General features: G+C 46.7%; 1 protein-coding gene across 1 annotated transcript in view; it reads right to left on the bottom strand.

Annotated features, from left to right (window-relative positions):
• GRIN3A (glutamate ionotropic receptor NMDA type subunit 3A) overlaps positions 1-18,811 on the bottom strand; it is a 114,297-nt gene extending 95,486 nt beyond the window's left edge. The window contains 3 exon segments of the mRNA XM_079959191.1: positions 16,096-16,518; positions 16,521-16,655; positions 16,657-18,811. Coding sequence (XP_079815317.1) covers positions 16,096-16,518; positions 16,521-16,655; positions 16,657-16,839 — 741 coding nt within the window. The 5' untranslated portion in view covers positions 16,840-18,811.
• Positions 18,812-19,493: the final 682 nt, after the last annotated feature.

The following is a 19,493-nucleotide window of genomic DNA, read 5'->3' as shown; positions in this document are numbered from 1 at the left end:
CCTCAGCCTCCGGTAACAGGACACTCATGAAGCATTCGGCAGCAGTCCTGTATCTCAGCGACTCATATCTGCTCATATGAGCACACAAAACAGCAGGGTAAATGAAAGCTTGGCTGCGGAAGTATGTAGCATCACTAATTTTATTGCTATACGTCAAATTAAACCGAATCAAAACAAATCATAATAAAGAAAATAACAAGAGTGCGAGGAGCATCTCACACAGACATCCTATCTGTCTGGGAGACAGAACAAAAAGCAGAAATACAAAAGCACAGAGAATGGAAGTGCTGTGTCTCAGTTTCCATTCTCACACTTCCAGAGGAATGGAATGTAAACAGTGTGGATCACAAGATCCAACAGCAATGGGAGAATGAATAATACTAACATGCCCCACCACTATTCCTGGCACACACACACACACACACACACACACACACACACACACACACAATGGTTACTTGATGCTTTGCTACAGAAGCAAGTCTAGCTCCCAACTCTAGTGCAAATAAATGGGGACCCTATTAAGGCACCTCTGAGAGCTTGGAGTTACTTCCTGTACTATGGTCTGTTGCACAGGTTAAGCAGAGGGCTTGACTTCTAGCTATACATTCCATTAAAATTGGCGGTACTTATGAAAACTGTGTTATGGATCAAGCTGCAAGACAAGCTGATACTAACTAGTAATAAATAACATCATCACATCTGACGACCCCCATCCTGTGCTCTGAAACTCACACACAGATGTACAAATTTTTATCCATTTTAAAAGCATAGCGGTTAGTAAGAGCTGAGCTACATGACCAGTGGAATCTTCTGATGCCTTGATTCTGGACTTTACCATTAAAGACTGAAGCTGGGGGAAGGACGGACTGAATCAGGGCTATACCATGTCAAAAACAAACAAACAAGACACCCAGCCACACTTTACCTGCAGAACTGCCACAGTGGACAGAAACCTAGCCTAGAATCTTTTTGCATGTCCAGAGGGTTTCATTTACACAAGTGAGCATTGATTAATGCCTTCAGATCCTCATCTGCATTCTGAGTTGGCACACTCTGTTGAAATTGCAGTGTCCCAAGCACAGCGGAGGACGCAGGTGGCGCTGTGGGTTAAAGTTTCAGCGCCTAGGACTTGCCGATCGAAAGGTCGGCGGTTCGAATCCCTGCGGCGGGGTGCGCTCCCGCTGCTCGGTCCCAGCGCCTGCCAACCTAGCAGTTCGAAAGCACCTCCGGATGCAAGTAGATAAATAGGGACCGCTTACCAGCGGGAAGGTAAACGGCGTTTCCGTGTGCGGCTCTGGCTCGCCAGATGCAGCTTTGTCACGCTGGCCACGTGACCCGGAAGTGTCTCCAGACAGCGCTGGCCCCTGGCCTCTTGAGTGAGATGGGAGCACAACCCCAGAGTCTGTCAAGACTGGCCCGTACGGGCAGGGGTACCTTTACCTTTACCTTTAAGCACAGCGGAATGATGAGGAGTACGTGCCACATACTCTATATTACTTTATTTACACTTCAAAGCTGGTAGATTACAGAGAAACATCTTGCCTCTGCCGGAGCAGAGAAAGCATCCTCTCTCCTCTGAAGCACGGAGAGAAAAACTGTGTGAACAGTGAAAAACAGGAAACCAGTGTACGTCACATCCAATCTCCTTTCCCGTGAGAAACTCCAACAGCACAGACTGTGGAATGTAAACACCTGTCTCGTGACAAGCACTTCGCTGCACAGTGAAGAGAGCAGAAACCAACATCCTCCCCCTTTCTGTGAACATCACTGGGCAGCGTGTTCGTACAATATCAGTACAAACCCAACTTCTGCACATAGGTACAGTGTTGATCCCTTGATACAATCTTGGACAATACATCAGCAGGAATTTCATTACCTGGCATATAGGACACCTATACGAGTCCCTTCTGAATACGTTCCCTAGCATGTTGCACCTTCAATTGCAAGTGCTTCGTGCTTTGCTTACAACCTTCAGAATTCAGCAAAGCCAAACATGCTTTGTTGTCCTGGTAAACCTGGATTGGACATTTGACAGGAATTTTCATGTCTTTGCACAATTGTAACAACCATTCACAATCTTTGAGTGAATAAGACAGTGCATTCAGTTCAGCTTCACAAGTACTTAAGCTAACTGTTGTTTGCTTCTTGCATGACCAATCAAATAGACCCTGATTGTACATATAGCAAACTCCAGACGTACTTTTCCTGTCTGCAGTGTCACTTCCAAAACTTGCATCTGCAAATATCTCAAGACCACCAGACTTCTGATTGTTAAATCTCAGTCTGTAATGCATAGTGCCTTTCAAATACCGCGCTATGCGTTTCAGAGCTTTCCAATCCTTAACAGTAGGATTGTTGACTTGTCTGCTTAGCAAATTACAGCTAACAGCAATGTCAGGTCTTGAACATCTGGCAATGAAGTTTAGCTTGCCTAGCACACTTCTGTACAGTGTAGTGTCAGAAAATGCTTCTTCAGTGTCATCTACCTGATAACCTGTTGTCATCGGTGTGTCTACAGGGTTAGCATCCATCAGGTTTAGTTTGCTTAACACATCAGCAATTTTCTGTGACTGATGTACTAGAATGTTACCATCTTGATCTCTCTCTATTTCAAGAGATAGGTAGTTGTTTACCTCACCAAGATCTTTCATGTCAAAGTGCTTTTTCAGTTGAGCTAGGGCGTTATTGTACATTGTGACATCATCCCAAAAGAATAAAAGATCATCAACATAAAACAAGCAATACAATTTCTTTTGCCCCTCCTCTTTGACAAATACACATGGATCAGCTTTCCCTTGCTGAAAACCTAGAGAAAACAATACTTCAGTGAGTTTTGTGTGCCAACACCGTGCACTTTGTTTGAGACCATAAAGGGACTTTTTCAGAGCACAAACAAATCCCTGTTTTACCTGTACGCCATCAGGTGGAAGCATATAAAGTGATTCACCTAGAGATCCGTACAGAAAAGCTGTATTTACATCGTGGTGACTAATGTGTAGATTCTCCTCTGCAGCTAGCTTGAGCATAAGCCTAATGCTCTCATACCTCACTGTGGGTGAGTAGGTCTCGTGATAGTCTTCACCTGGTACCTGTGCAAAACCTCTGGCTACCAATCTGGCTTTGTGTCTGACTATCTTGCCATTTTGATCAGTCTTCGCTTTGAAGACCCATTTGCTTCCAAGCAGTTTCATTCCTGGAACTACTGGAACAAGGTCCCATGTTTTGTTCCTTTCCAAGGAATCAAGCTCAGCCTTCATTGCATTTAACCATGGCTCAGCTTCCTTTGAATCCAAATCCTGGATTTCTTGGAAACTTGAAGGTTCAAATACCTTCTTGGAGCTTTTAACAGCTGTTACTGCTATCTTGGCAAACTCATCAGCAAATCTCTTTGGAGGTCTGCCTTTTGTGGCTCTTTGTGACCTGCGAATTAGCATTAAGTCTTCAACACTCTCCTCTTCCTTCTTAGGAGAAAAGTGACCTATTGTGAACAATGGTTCCTCCAATTCTTGATCAGAGCTTTCAGAGGGTCGCATAGAGGCTTTCGCACTCTTGAAATCCTCTGAATCACCCGATTCAGTTTCAGACTCAGAATCAGAACCTTCATCAGTGGGTGTGGGTTGCTGTGGCTGCTTTTGACTATCCTCAGTCTCATCACTGTCATCAGGATAACATTGGAATATTCCCACATTCTCCCCCCACTTGGCATTGTACTCAACACTTCTTGTGAGCTTAATTGTCTTAGAGTCAGTCATCATTATTCTGTAAGAACCTTTCTGATAACCTAGAAAGATACCATGCAAACCACGCTTGTCTAACTTGGAACTTTGTGGTGAGTGAACCCACATGTCAGAACCAAAAATTTTCATGTGTTTGATGTATGGTTTCTTGCCAAACATCTTCTCATAGGGGGTACAACCAATCGCTGAAGATAACCTGCGATTATAACTGTAAACAAAACACGAGAGAGATTCGGCCCAATAACTCTCTGGAAGATTGGCATCATGCAGCAAGGTTTTTAACCCTTGAAGCAATGTTTGACTTGCCCTCTCGCAAAGTCCATTCTGCCATGGCAAGCGAGGACTAGACAAATCGTGTTGAATTCCTTTCTCAGACAGAAAAGCTTCAAACTGCTGAGAAGTGAATTCCCCCCCGCGATCAGTGAAAAGAATTTTTATCTTCTTACCATGCACATTTTCCAACCAAGCACAGAATTCCTTGAACCTTGGAAAAGCCTCTGATTTCTGCTTGCGATTATACACATAAACATACCTGGAAAATGCATCAATGAGAACCATGAAGTACCTGTTTCCACCCAAAGAAGGCGCTAGTGGTCCAACCAAATCAGCATGAACAACCTGGTATGGTTCTGTAGCTTGCCTACTAGACACCTTACCTTTCGCAGCCATTTTCACCTTGTTTGCTGCGCATGCCTTGCACTTCATGTGGTACCTGCAGGGTTTAATAGTCATACCTTCAACCAAGGCAGGCATTTTAGATACTGCCTCAAAATTCAAATGACCAAATTTTCGGAGAAAATCATGAATACATTCTGCATGCAAACTTTTGTTAGTACCTGCAATGCAACAAGTGTCATCCTGCACATCATCATCAAAATATAAAACATACAAACGATCAACATATTCAGCATGCAATACATAATCATTTTTCTTTGTGATGATGCACCTTTTGTTCTTAAAGGAAACGTCAATTTTCCGCTCATTCAGCTGTCCAACGCTGAGCAGATTATGTTTGGCATCTGGTACGTAAAGCACATCCTGTATCGATAAGTCCAAACTGTGAAGAACAACAGTTCCGTAGCCTTTACTGGGGATTGTGTGGTCATCCGCCTGGTGAATTGCACCTTCCTGCGGTGTAAAAGACACGAACAGTCGCTTATCGTTGCACATGTGGTGCGTTGCAGCCGAATCAACAACGAAGAAAGATCTAGACGTCTTCTGGACCTTTGCAACCTTTGGAGTGAAGCATGAGACCATTGCCTTGTGCTGCGTTGTCCTGGACACTGGACCTTTGCCTTTGCTCTGGCCTCTTCCACGCGATGAGCTTCCGCTGCGCTGCTCTGTCTTGGCCCTGGGATATCTGCATTCCCTCTTCATATGGCCTAGACGTCCACACGAGTAGCATTTCATTGCCTTCAAAGCTTTGGCCCCATCTGGTGGTTCCACTGCACTCTGGGATGACGTCTGTGAAGACTCCCCCTTACCCATGCAGCTATCACCCTGGCGGTCTGCTTTTTTCTGAATCATGGCAGTATCACAAGCTACTCTGAGATGAGCATGTGGCTGATTGGCATCAGATTCCCCATTTGCATCAGCCAGCCTTCTGCAGCTAGCCATCATGACTCTGGCATTAGCCTTCTGCATCATCTCTGCTGCATTAAATCAAGCTGCTTTATACAAGCTGTGTCTGTGCTGCTTCAAGCCTCATTCCGAAGGCAAGTTCAAAAGTGCTTTCTCTCTGCTGCCTTAAATCAAGCTGCGTCACTGTTTTCTGCAGCTGCTTTATTCCAAAAGCACTTTTAAAAGTTACTTTCGGTTTCCCCCAGCATAGGAGCTTGTTCCTTTGAGCCTTTGCCTGTGCCCGGCAAAATGGCCATAAAAGTTCAGAGTCCAGCCATAAAGCCATTAAATAGGAGCTGGCAGGCTGCCCGGAGCATGAGCAACATACCTCTCATCAATCATCCTGACGCGCAGAGATATCGTCCGATCCGTCCCTCTGCTTTCCTTTGCATTCTTTGCCGGCACTCCGAAGTCCATCTGTCACTTTGACTGCGTTGTTCTGGGCCCATAACACGGAATGTTGAAATTGCAGTGTCCCAAGCACAGCGGAATGATGAGGAGTACGTGCCACATACTCTATATTACTTTATTTACACTTCAAAGCTGGTAGATTACAGAGAAACATCTTGCCTCTGCCGGAGCAGAGAAAGCATCCTCTCTCCTCTGAAGCACGGAGAGAAAAACTGTGTGAACAGTGAAAAACAGGAAACCAGTGTACGTCACATCCAGTCTCCTTTCCGTGAGAAACTCCAACAGCACAGACTGTGGAATGTAAACACCTGTCTCATGACAAGCACTTCGCTGCACAGTGAAGAGAGCAGAAACCAACACACTCAACAGCAGCTACACCTAAAGAGTCTGCTGTTTGTGTAGCTTGGTAGAAAAGGAATCTTCCTCTCAGGCTGCAGTCCTGCAACCACATACATTTCTTCTAACTGTGACTCACAGCGCTGGGGTAATTTGTGCGACTACAGCTATGGAAATGTTGTGATATATGCCTCTTTCCCCTTCCTGTGTCCTATATATTTCTCAGGGAGATATTCGAACCAGTTGTCAAGCACACCAGTCCTTGTTCAATTGACACCTCTGCTCTGCTCCAGGCACCCCATAGCACAAGGAAGCCAATTTAATAGAAATGCTCTCAGCTCGTTTCCATGGAATACCCCACCCCACTGCAAAACTTGTAACAGCTATACATTACTGCTCCACATAGCCCTGGATCTACATTTTCTCTCTCTGTGATTATATTTCAAAGATAACTTTCACTGCTGTCACCTTCAAGCAACCTTACTAAGTTCTTGTCAGGAGCTGCCAGCCTCAAAGGAAGAAAGGTCTGCTCCCTGGATGTCAGCTCAAATCAGCATGCTGTCAGAGAGCTGGTGAGTGGGCCTGAGATGCAAAAGTCACAGCGCTGCCCTTTGCATCCTTTCTCCTGGCTGGTTCAGCCTCCCTGAACCTGGCACCCTTCAGATGATGCTGGACTACAACTCCCATCATCTCCACCCCTTGGCCATGCCGGCTGGGGCTGATGGGAATTGTAGTCCCTCCTAAATCTGAAAGGCTGGAGAAAGACTAGACTACACTAATGCAGGAAGCATTTCAGGACTTGTACCTGCACTGTATGGGAAGTGCTTCCCACATACATGCAATTCTAGCCTATTGATATTGCATACCTTTCAACATTTCTCCAATGAAAATAGGGACGTCTTATTCAACAACAACAACAACAACAATTTTGTTATTTATATCCCACCCATCTGACTGGGTGGGACGTGGGTGGTGCTGTGGTCTAAACCACAGAGCCTAGGGCTTGTCAGAGGTTTGAGTCCCCATGACGGAGTGAGCTCCTGTTGCTCGGTCCCAGCTCCTGCCAACCAAGCAGTTCAAAAGCACTTCAAGTGCAAGTAAATAAATAGGTACCACCCTGGCAGGAAGGTAAACGGCGTTTCCGTGCGCTGCTCTGGTTCTCCAGAAGTGGCTTAGTCATGCTGGCCACATGACCCGGAAGCTGTATGTGGACAAATGCCGGCTCCTTGGCCTATAGAGCGAGACGAGCGCACAACCTCGGAGTCATCTGCGACTGGACCTAACTGTCAGGGGTCCCTTTACCTTTACGTATTCAACAACAACAACAATTTTGTTATTTATACCCCACCCATCTGACTGGGTTGCCTCAGCCACTCTGGGGAGCTTCCAACACATATAAAAACATTTTAGGACATTAAACATTAAGAAACTTCCCCATACAGGGCTGTCTTCAGATGTCTTCTAAAGGTTTTATAGTTACTTATCTCCTTGGCTTGTGGGTCACATAACTCCATACCCTCCAACATTTCTCTGATGAATATAGGGACATCTTAAGGAAAAGTAGGACATTCCAGGATCAAATCAGAAACCAAGATGGCTTCTTTAAATCCAGGACTTCCCCTGGAAAATAGGGATACTTGGAGGGTCTGATATTGTCACTTGGGCTCTGCTTATCATCCCATCATCCAGAGCACGTAAGAGCAAGGCCTGCAGCAGCTGAGAAGTTTGTGAATAAGTTCCTGGAAGAGGTGGGGTGATGCATCATTAATTGAAATGTAATCCTCACCAGTTAACTGCAGAGATTTTGGCTGCACACCCATTTTATTCCAGAATCAATGGAGACAGAGTATTTGTTTTTTTCTACGTAGCCCACACACAATCTAGATCAATTGCTTATATTTCGTCCCTGCAAAGCACTTACTGAGAAACTGGTTTATTCCAAAAATAAAGCTCATTGCAAAGTGAATCTGCATTGCTCCACAGTATGCCCTTTTGAAAACAGATGCAGGCAGACCTGGCAATGGGGGTTGTATTCATACATGCCCAGTGATGATGTACCAAAATCGCAAGCGCTACTTCTTCATTCACCTGGGGCATGTGTAGGGAGGAAAAGTTACAGATAATCTAATCCCAGAGAGGGTTTTCAAAAGCTTTACAAGTAACCACACCTATCCTTGTGAATGGCAGGATCTATAATTAATCTAGATTGAAAACAGCATGTTGAGGACAAGCATGAACAATTCTGGATTTGGGGGGGGGGCTACATTTTGTGCTATTTAACAGGTTAGTGTGTACACAGCTTTGGAAATACCACTTGCTGAGGCTGAATTGTTAGGAGATGCTGTTTATCTGTGCTGATCTGCTTGCCTTTTAATATAATGCAGTGACCTGATTCAACATTTTTGTTATTTCTATTGACAGTCTCTCTCTCCCCACTCATCTCCACCCCTGGCCAAGCTAATTTGTAAGCCTCATATTGGCTGGAGAGGTGAAGAACAATGCAATGTTCCAACTAGATTTTACAAGCTTCTGCAGACACATCCCCATCTGGACAGTTGATGGGGACAGAGTGTCACCAGCACTAAATTCTGGTGCTTAAAACCTTGTGTTGACTGCCTATATGCTACTAGGTCAGGTTCAAAACACTTGGAATAATTTACAAGGCCTGTGATGACTTGGGACCAGGATAGCTCAAGGACTGCCTGATCCCTTGCAACTCCGAGGTCTTCAAGGAAGTCATTGTTAATGACTCAGATGCACAACTCATATCCTTCAGAAGCCATGCTGTATTGTGAGCCCAGTTTTGTGGAACTTCCTTCCAGCTGAGGTCAGATAGGCCAACTCCCCCTGTTGAACTTCTAGCTCTTACTGAAGGCTTTTTTTCTATTATAGCAGGTTTTTGAATTGAATTCTGATTTTGTAGGTTTTAGCTCATTTTCAGTCTTATTGTATTGGGTCCCTTGTACACTGCTCAGTGATGACTGTCGCTAAGCAGAATACAAAATGTTGAAATAAATAAATAAGTATATGGAGTGGGAGATTTCAGAAAAGAATTAGAAATGGAGGAGTATAATCTTCTTAACTGTTGCTAACTTCTCCAAGCATGGAGTTTTTATTTGAGATCATCACTCTAATCCTTTCTTGACCTCTGTCCTTAAATTATCATGATTATATTTAGCCAGTTTTTATCTACATCTATCTATCTATCATCTATCTATCTATCTATCTATCTATCTATCTATCTATCTATCATCTATCAACTATCATCTATCTATCATCTATCTATTTTATATCTTTATACATTCACACACCCAAAATAGCTTATAGGGGAATTTTTTTCTGGGCACTTTATCATATGTTTTGTTAACATTGAATTCCACCCTTCCTGATTTTGTTAAATTAATTTCATACCTCAACAGCTTGCTAAATTCATCAATCAAACTCAAGACATTTCAAAAAAAAAAAAATCAGGATGTTTGACAAATAATGCATCATCAGCATAGAGATTAACTGCCTGTGGTAATGGCTCAATGGAGAGCACAAACAACCGAGGTGATGAGGGTCATCCTTGTTAAGCATCAACTTAAGTCACAGGTGACTAACCTTCAAATCTGCTGGATTCCAAACTCCTATCAGCTCCAGCCAACATGGCCAATAGTCAGAGATGATAGGATCTGCAGTCAAGCATCATGGGGGACCCCATTCCTAGGCTTATTCCCTGGCATGTATAATTGAAAAGCAGCTCAGATAGCACAGCTTGGAAATATATCCTTTTAACACTATCAAGCAGAGGTGGAGAACCTCAGGATTGTGGGCCAAATATGGCCTTCCAAGTCTCTCCATCTGGTCCTTGAAACTCTCCCCAGGCCATGCCCCTCAGTGTCAGGAACTGGCAGGATGAGGAAGAGTGGGGGGAGCCACCCACCCACAAGCCCCCCAGGGACAGCACAGAAGATGACTGATGGATCCTAGTAGTGGGACACTGAAGAGCATTCAGCAGAAGGGACAAGCTGGGAGGTGCTAGAAACAGGAGGTGTGAGCAATTAAGAGGGGTCAGGAGGAGGGTCTTCCAGAACAGGGTGAGAGGCTGAGAGTCACAGTCTGAGTGCAGACTCAGATAGAGAGGAGTCAGAGAGTGGCCCCGCTACCCACCAGCAGGACAGTCCCGGTCCTGCTGACTTGCCTCCCCCTCTGAGACCCTGATCAAGCAGAGTCCTGCACATTGCTGAGGAACAGGCCAGACAGGCCCAGAGAAGGAGCTCGGCACTAGATGCAACCTTTGTCTTCTTGGGAGGGATCCAAACAGAAAGACTAGAGGAAGAAGGGTGGAACTACAGTGGTACCTCTGGTTATGAACTTAATTCGTTCTGGAGGTCCGTTCTTAACCTGAAGCCGTTCTTAACCTGAGGTGCCACTTTAGCTAACGGAGTCTCCCGCTGCTGCCATGCAGCCAGCACATGATTTCTGTTCTCATCCTGAGGTAAAGTTATTAACCCGAGGTGCTACTTCCGGGTTAGCGGAGTCTGTAACCCGAAGTGTTTGTAACCTGAGGTGTTTGTAACCCGAGGTACCACTGTAGTGGCCAGTTTCAGCAACCTCTCAGCTAGAGTAAGGTGAACCATAGTGTTATTGTTTTCTGTTAATGAAGAGCTAATTGTGTCCTGTGCCTGCCATGTGTGTGCCTGCCCTGTGGTTGACCAGTCTCCTTGACCCTCAGTGACCCTCAGTGACCCTCATGAGCACCCTGAGTGTAATGTGTCCTTGAACTCTGACCATGCCTTTTGCTTATCTAGATGGCTGGTGCAGATGGATGTTTGAGTAGGTGTAGAAACTACCCTACTTTGCCCCTCCCACTTTTGCCTCTGGCCTTGACCACCACTGAAATGTGGTCTTCTAAAGGTTGCTCAGAAAGGAATGTGGTCCTGCAGCCAAAACATTGGGAAACCTGCTGTAGATAGCTGTAGCAAGTCAGGGTAGGCAGTGCTCAGTGAAACGTCTCATTAGCACAACTCTGTAAGGCAGTCCCTTATATTATGGTTCTGTTCTTGCTCCCCAGCCTAACTCAGCAGTGTGGCTTATGTCCTCAAATCACCCCATTTGCAGAGGAAGGTCGCAACTCTTTTTTCAGAGTCCACTTCTGTGTCCATTAACAAGCAACCTGACTGCTTGATTCAAGATAGGAAGGGTACAGTGCAGAGCAAATGTCAAGTGATGCTCTGCCCCTGGATGATATAAGGACATAAGGTAGCAAATAGAGGGGTGACCTGGAAGACTCAAGAGGGAGCAAATTAAGCACTAGCCTTGTGAGAGAAGCAGTGTGGACAATTTCAATGCAAATTATGCTGTACTTTATGAATGTGAATGCATTTTTCTAGGTTATAAATGCACAATTAGGAGTAGAAATATCCTTACAGCACAATAACTTTTATTATTCAACAACTGCAGGCCTATTTTAATAGCTTTATAAGTTCATATAAGTTCATAGCAGTACCACTGACTCGTCTTCTGGGGTATTAAGTTGCTCTGTAGTCCTGGAAGACAAGAACTGCAAGGAGTCAGCTAAAGTGTGTTGACAATTCTGGAGAAAAGCAACAATGTTAGGACATCATCCTTTGGAGCTAAGAGGGTAATGGTGTGGTGTTTTTCTAATGGGCTACACAGGAGGAAAAGATGGCTTGGGTGGCAAGGGTGCAGTGAAAGAAGTTAAAATTGCATCTTAAACTATGTTAATGACCTGATGGCTGAAAAGCAAGAAGTAAATATACCAAATAAATAGACATTTTTCAGTGGTGCAGCTGCCAATGGGGAATCCAGATAATTGCTTGCATAAAGTAAGGATGGGAAATTCATGGCCCTCCAGATGTTGTTGGACTCCAACTCCCATTAGCTCCAGTCAGCAAGGCCAATTGCCAGGGATGATGGGAACTGTAGTCCAGAAACATCTGGTGAGTCAAAGGTCCCATGTTTTAGAATGCTGGCACAGTAGAGAGAGGATGAAATTTAGCACAGTCCATTCCCTCATATGCACGCAGGGAATGTTTTACGGGGAGGTGGCATAAAAAAAAATTGATCACTTACAGCAGCTGTCAAAAGTGGCACAGTCTCATCATGTTATTTCTGACACATGGTGGAAATATACAGAAAACAGCAGTGCTACAATTAAATGAATACAATATAAATTCATTTCTTTCAAAAAGACATGGGGGCAGTTTTTACCACATTAGCTGTGTCCAAGAATTGAAGCTCACTAACTTTGTCCATAATATCTCAGTGGACACAACTGAGAATTAAGCTTTCCCTAGTCTGTACAGTCCCATTCTGGGTTCCACTGAATAGCAATTGACAAAGAGACAAAACCCAGGAACTGACTTCTACAGGTATAGCTTCTAACAGGTGCTGTGTTAAATACGGTCAATGGTATTACATGTTTGCGTTATCCTGGGCCTCATGTGGAACTCGAGACCAGAGCTGGCCCAAGACCATCAGCTAAGCATCACAAAATGGCAGACTTCTGACAAGTGGGAACTGCTTCCCCTCTGGGTCTATTTCAAAACAATTTGACATGAGATGGACCACAATGTGTCACAAGCAGAGAGCAGGAGCAAATAAGAAACACTGCATCAATTAAACGGCAGAGCCAAGGGTTCCAGGTAACTAATTCAGACTCTGCAGCATGCGTGAGTGCACATCTGTCCAGGTAATGGACTCCAACTCTCATCAGCCTGAGCCAACATAGCCAGTGCTTATGGAGTATGGGGGCTGTAGTTCAGCCACATCTGGAGGGCCAGAGGTCTCTCCCCCACTCTGCAAGAAAAGCCCCTCCACACATCCTGGGTCAATACCCAACGTGACTTAGAGGGGAAATGCACCTAATCAGTCTTACTCAAAGAACACCTTCCATTTTACCTTCCACCTGCCAAGTAACATCCTATCTCTATCTGTCCCTTAGTTCAGTTTGAAAACATTCATTTATCAGTAATGTATTGATGAGATGTTTATACAGGTAGCAGCAGGCTTTCACAACTTATAACCTATCAAGCTGAATGCAACCCATCTTGTAGAGACATTAAAGCCTAGAAGGTATAGCAACCTGGTAAAGATTATGATACCTCTACCTGGGACTGCAAATAGAAGGGGAGGAACTGCAAGCTACAATGCATGAGTACCAGTGGACTCCATTCCATTTCCTGGAACTCAAGCTGTAATCTCATCAATAGTACAAATTGCTTAAGTGCACTGTCCCTCCTTTAAAATGCCTTTGTTGAGAACCACCCAGCAGCTGAATCTTGGGCTATAGCTTTGTCATGCTGAAGTCAAAGTTAAAACAATTGATGGCATTTCAAAAATGGTAAAGACGGCGAACATCACGTGGGAAGAGAGCTTGCAGAGGTCTTACAATTGCAGAGAGTGGGTTACAGAGGTCTCACACTCCTAAACCATAGTGGAAACACACTCTCTCTCTCTCTCTCTCTCTCTCTCTCTCTCACACACACACACACACACACACACACACACTGCCCCAGGCCATTTTAATTACCTGCATCCAAATTCCATACATGTTTACTTTGCAAGTATGTCTGACTGAGTTAAATGGGGCTCACTTCCCAAGTAAATAAGTATAGGATTGCTTTCTCAGGCTATAATACTATACACACTTGACTGGGAGTATGCCTGAGTAGATACATAGAGGGTTGTATTGGTATGGCAACATATCAGCGTCTTTTCACCAAAGCCAGAATAAATGTATTCCCATCAGAAGTGTTAAATGGCAGATGGAGAGGTATCCCTTATCAAAATATCTGTGTATGCTCTCAGGACGTCGACTGCATGAGGCATATTTTATTGCATAGTGGACAATATGATCAAGCTAGGGAACTATTGATTAAACCACTGTTGGCAAATTGGCCAGGTCAATCTGAAGCCTACTATATCAAATATCTTTTGGACAACAAGTCCAGTGGTATCACAGTGGCCATGGCAAAGTTTCTTTCAGTAGTCATACAAATCAAAGATCAACATACCCATGACTAAACAAATAACGCTTCGGTCTCCCTTCCCTGGGGGGTCATCTGTATGAATCTGTATTTTATTCTGAATCCATATTGTGTTGGACCACAATAAAGATTATTATATATTACAGTGTTTCCCAACCTTGGGCCTCCAGCTGTTTTTGAACTACAATTCCCATCATCCCTGACCACTGGTCTTGCTAGCTAGGGATGATGGGAGTTGTAGTCCAAAAACAGCTGGAGGCCCAAGGTTGGGAAACACTGATATATTATATTATATTATATTATATTATATTATATTATATTATATTATATTATATTATATTGGTATGGTGTCTGTATGCCTTGGTTCTCCATCTAGATAGAAGAAGAAAAACCCACAACAGCTTCATCACTCTCTGAATTGCCTTTTTAGATGCAAGACTATTACCTGCAGTGAGCTAAATGAAGAGGAAAATGTAAGTTGTCATAGAGTGAAAGAAGATGGTGCCAACATTCATCACCTTTCCATGGACTTAAGACAGATGAGTCACATCCCTGACCTTTGATCTTAAATAGGAAGCAAAGTAACATGGGAATTTCTCCAAAATCCATGATTGGGCAATGCCAGCCAAAATGCCAAAAAATCCAAAGGCCTGGCTTAGTGGCCTAGGACCTGGGAGACCAGTGATCAAATCCCCACTCAGCCATGAAGCTCATAGGTTAACCTTTGGTCAGTCAGTGCCTCTCAACCTAACCTACCTCATAGGGGTGTTGTGAGGATAAAATGAGGAGGTGGTTAAGTGTGTTTGCCACTGAGCTCCTCAGAGGAAAGGTGAGATATAAATGCAAGAACAGAATGTGGCAGAACTTTGAGTTTTCCAGAAAACTTCATCCATCATGATGTTACATAAATCAAGGGATGGGAGAAAGAGAGGGAGGCTGGCGGGGGGTGGGTGGGGTGGGATAAAAAGATGCCTTGAAGTTGCTTAGCTGAGTTAGACTTATGTAGTGCCTTGAATGTTGAAAAGTGTATATAAATAAACAAATAGTAGTTTAGCATCTCAAATATGACTGTTCATCTCACCCATCTCTGGGTTTTTGTGTATGTGTGTGTGGGTGTTATTCAGGAATAAATGTGTGTATTTATCTGCAGCATGCATATGTTTGCAAGAATGAGAGAGAATAAGAATGAGATTGAAGAATGCATCTACTCAAGCATTAAATGATCTGAAAGAAGTGGAGTAGTCACCACTGAGAACGTCGAGTTGTTTAACAGCTTCATGAGCTTTAAAACCACACAAGTCTCTCTCTATAACGCACAGATGTTCAGGGTAAAGTTAAAACAAAACGGATCTCTCTCTGCGCCTGGGTGCTTAGATTTGGTGGGTATCCATCTGGATTCATCTCTGAGAACAAGCAAAGTCTCTAGGCAGAAGCTTATGAGTGAATTAAAAGTTCATTTAGCATGAATTACAAAAAGGTGGAACCAGGTGGGGAACATCTGCCGGCCTGATCCCAAGCGCCTTTGCCAAGTGGAGCTACTCTCTCAGTGGGAAGAAAACGGAGAAGGAAGACAAGAAACCCAGAATAGCAAACGCTCACGCGCAAGTGAGCGCTCTTTGATGAAAGGCGGTTTTGTTGTAGTGTTGTTATTTTTTTGAACGCGGAAGTGTTGGGACCGTCTCTGCATAAAGCAGTACTGTACTGTAGTTACCAGGTGCGCTGTCCATGGTGCTGAAATATCAAACCGTCTGTTGTGCTGAAATTCGCAAACTGAAGCAGAACTTGCCTGAACTCACATTCTCCATTGGAACCGCCCCCCTTCCCCTTTCGGAAGCTCTTAAATATGTATAGTGGCTCCGGGCCATTTCCCCTCCTCCCCTCCCCTTCATCACTTTCCCCGGTACGCTCACAGAGGCGAGACCCTAGGCATCCCTTTCTCTCTCCCCACCCCACCCCAACGCCCCCCACCCCACAAACCCTCTACCCGCACCTACCAGGCTCTTTCTAGGGAACTCGTTGAGCACGATGCTGATTACAGGGATGTGCAGCGCGGTGGCGACGAAGTCCATCTCCAGCATCTCGCTTCTGCTCTGCGGGAAGGCGAGGATGGCCGAGACCCCTTGCACCACGACGGTGTGGCAGATGCTTTGCAGGAAGGAGACCGGGTCGTTGCTCCACGAGGCGCTGGGCGAGGAGAAGGGGAAGAGAGGTAGATCGCCCAGCCCCGCTTCGATGGCCATCACGACCTCCAGGGACAGGTTGTAAGGCAGAAGCCCCTTGACACGGTTGAGAGTCTCCACCGCCGACAGCAGCGCCTCCCGGGGCAGTAGCGGAGGGAGATCCTCGTCGCCACTCCCGTTGCCCATGTGTGCCCTGCTCCTCAAGCCGGTTCCCGCTCGCCACCTCCCTGGAGACCCTCCGGGCCCCTTCCACTCGGCCGCCCTAGGCGCCTGCGGCTCGGCTTGGGGTCCGGCTGCCGCCTCTCGCCCTCCTTCTCTTCGGAGCGCAATGCCATGGTGCGGTCCTGGTCCCCAGGCGTCCGCGCCGGCGGGGGAAGTGGCAGCCCAGGGCTGCAGGTGCGCCGCGCCGATCCTCACCGTGTGCCCGATCCGCTTGAGGATTTGGCAGGGCTGCGGGTGGCAGGAGGAAACGGGCACCCTGGCCAGCACCAGGGCGCAGGGCGGCAGCAGCAAAAGGCACACCCTGCTCAGGAGCCACCACACGCTCAGTCTCCACATCACGGGAGAAGAGCCCGGTGCCCTGCGCGCAAGGAGAAGCCCCCTTCTCCCCCGCTGGCTTGGCACCTCAGCCGCCGCCTCCTCCTCCTCCTGCGACGCTAGGCGCTCCTCTCCCAGCCCCTCGCCTTCCGCCAGCCATACAACTCGGACGGCTCGCCAGTCGCTCCGGGCGCCTTGCGGGCTCCTAAAGTCCACATCAGCCAGGGCGGGGAGAACACCGACGGGCAGCCGCCGCCTCCCGTCGGCGGAGGCTTCGGATCCCCGCCTCGAAAGGGAGACCTTCCGCTGGCCGCTCTCGTCGTCCTCCTCGCGCCTTCCACCCAACCCGACGACGCGCCCCAGGGCTTAGCAGGGGAGTCGCGAGAGCCACTCCATCCCGGGCGGATCGCCGCAGCCCATCCGGGCGATCCCTTCTGGCTCCATGGCTTGCGTCTGCTAGGAAGGAACAAGCGGGGAAGCCAGATCTCCAGATCGCCACGGAGGGAAGCAGACTCGGGATCCCAGCCTCCAGATCTGCCTCATCTCCCTTCGGTCACTTTGCTTCTCCTTCTTTTCTCCACTCCCTTCCTTCCTTCCTTCCTTCCTTCCTTCCTTCCTTCCTTCCCTCCCTCCCTCCCTTGTTTCTTCTTCTTCTTCTTCTTCTTCTTCTTCTTCTTCTTCTTCTTCTTCTTCTTCTTCTTCTTCTTCTTCTTCCCTCTCTTTCCCCCTCTCCAAGGCGCTTCCCCTTCCCGCTTTGGAGGCTCTTGCGAAGAGGAGACCAAAGTTGCCCGGCGCGGAGGCTGAAGCCAGAGGCAGCCGCTCTCACCGCTCTCCGCTTGTCCGAAGTGGCTCCAGTCGGTCGCTTGGCTGCGCTAAACTCCCACCGACTGGCTGCCTGGCTGCCGAAGACGGCTTTGGGGGAGGCGAGCAGGTAGCGCCCCGAGCGGGACAAGCTCCCCGCGAGGGATGTTGGGGGTTGTAGTCAACCCAGCCCGGGTGCTGGGAAGGGCCCACAGCTTCGGGGCTTGGAGGAAAAAACCGCCTTGGCGTCATCGGAGCCATAGTTTAGAAGGCTGCTTCCCCCCTCCTCCTCTCCCCATCGTCACAGATTGTCTAATATTTGATGAGCTAGAAGAGAGCTGGAAATCACCAAGAAGGATGGGGCACACCCCTATTTCCCAAATAATTTCCTGGAACGTCTAACCCAGTGTTCCCTGCACTGGTTGGTAGTGGCTCTCCAGGATTTCACACAGAGCAATGAACCAGGGAATTGCATGGAAAGCAGATGCTTAGATAGATAGATGAAAGATAGATTTGTAGAGTTGGAAGAGACCACGAGGGTCATCTAGTTCCTTGCAATGCAGGAATGCAATGCAGGAATCTTTCTATTGAGATACAGCAATCATACCCTCCAGCTATGGGTTGCTCTCCCCACAGCTGCATGACAGCTGCATGACAGACACAACAGCTGCATGACAGGTAGAAAAGCAACAGGTGCGCTGTTCCCTCCATAAAAAGAAGGGATGGGAAAAATCCACTCATCAAACGAATATAAAAATAGACCTAACTGAAGATCAGACTGAAGACTTATCAAGTCTAGAATTCTGTTGTCACACTGATTGGCCGGCTGCCTGTGTGAAGCACATGGGATCATAAGAGTTGGAAGGGACCTAGTCCAAGACCCTACAATGCAGGAAATTGCAGCTGTCCCTTATGGACCAAACCTTATGACCTTAGTGTTATTAGCACCATGCTCTAACCAACTGCGCATGAGCACAAGAGCTTCCCAGTGAGAAGATCCAGTGAGAGCCCCTGTGGTGTAGTGGTTAGAGCAGAGGTTTTAAACCTTTTCAAGTCTATGGCTCACTTGGCCAGCTGCATTCTTTTCGTGGCACCCCTGTGGGGCTCAGAAGCTCAGTTATGTCACCCCTTGCCTGCAGAGCTGGCAGCGTCTCACCCTTTTTCAAACACCCTCCCTTGTGGAGGGTTCCCTCAGCCTCCTCTCGCCTCTCCTTGGGAGTCTTGTAGGCAGCTGCAGCTTCTTCCCCTGGTCTCTGAGCCCACCCCCCCTGCGGGCGCCACAAAGACAGATGCCTCCTCACACTGCCCCTCAGAGAATGGAGAAGCAGCTTTTATCAGCCCTAGAGGCACCATTCACCGCAGAACTTATAGCCAGGGTTGCTGCAACAAACAGCTGTGCAAGCCTTTGGGAGGCAGAGACACAAGAGGGCAACAGAAGAGGGAGGGAGGGAGGGAGGGAGGGAAGGAAGGAAGGAAGGAAGGAAGGAAGGAAAGAAAGAAAGAAAGAAAGAAAGAAAGAAAGAAAGAAAGAAAGAAAGAAGCCACTGGTTGAAATAGCAGTTCGAAAGCACATCAAAGTGCGAGTAGATACAGTGCTGCCCCACAAGACGAACGCCTCGCAAGATGGAAAACCCGCTAGATGAAAGGGTTTTCCGTTTTGGAGGCGCTTCACAAAACGAATTTCCCTATGGGCTTGCTTCGCAAGACGAAAATGTCTTGCGAGTTCCTGCGGGTTTCCCCCCCTTTCCCCCCTTTTCCTAAGCCGCTAAGCCGCTTATCAGCTGATCCGCTGATAAGCCGCTTAACAGCTGATCGCTAAAAGCCGCTAAACCGCTAATAGCGCTAATCCGCTAAGCTGTCAATGGGCTTGCTTC

Source organism: Podarcis cretensis (assembly GCF_951804945.1).
Source record: "Podarcis cretensis genome assembly, chromosome: 17".
Classification (NCBI taxonomy): Eukaryota; Metazoa; Chordata; class Lepidosauria; order Squamata; family Lacertidae; genus Podarcis; species Podarcis cretensis.
Note: the sequence above shows the minus strand (reverse complement) of the source record. Positions and strands in the feature narration are given on the sequence as shown.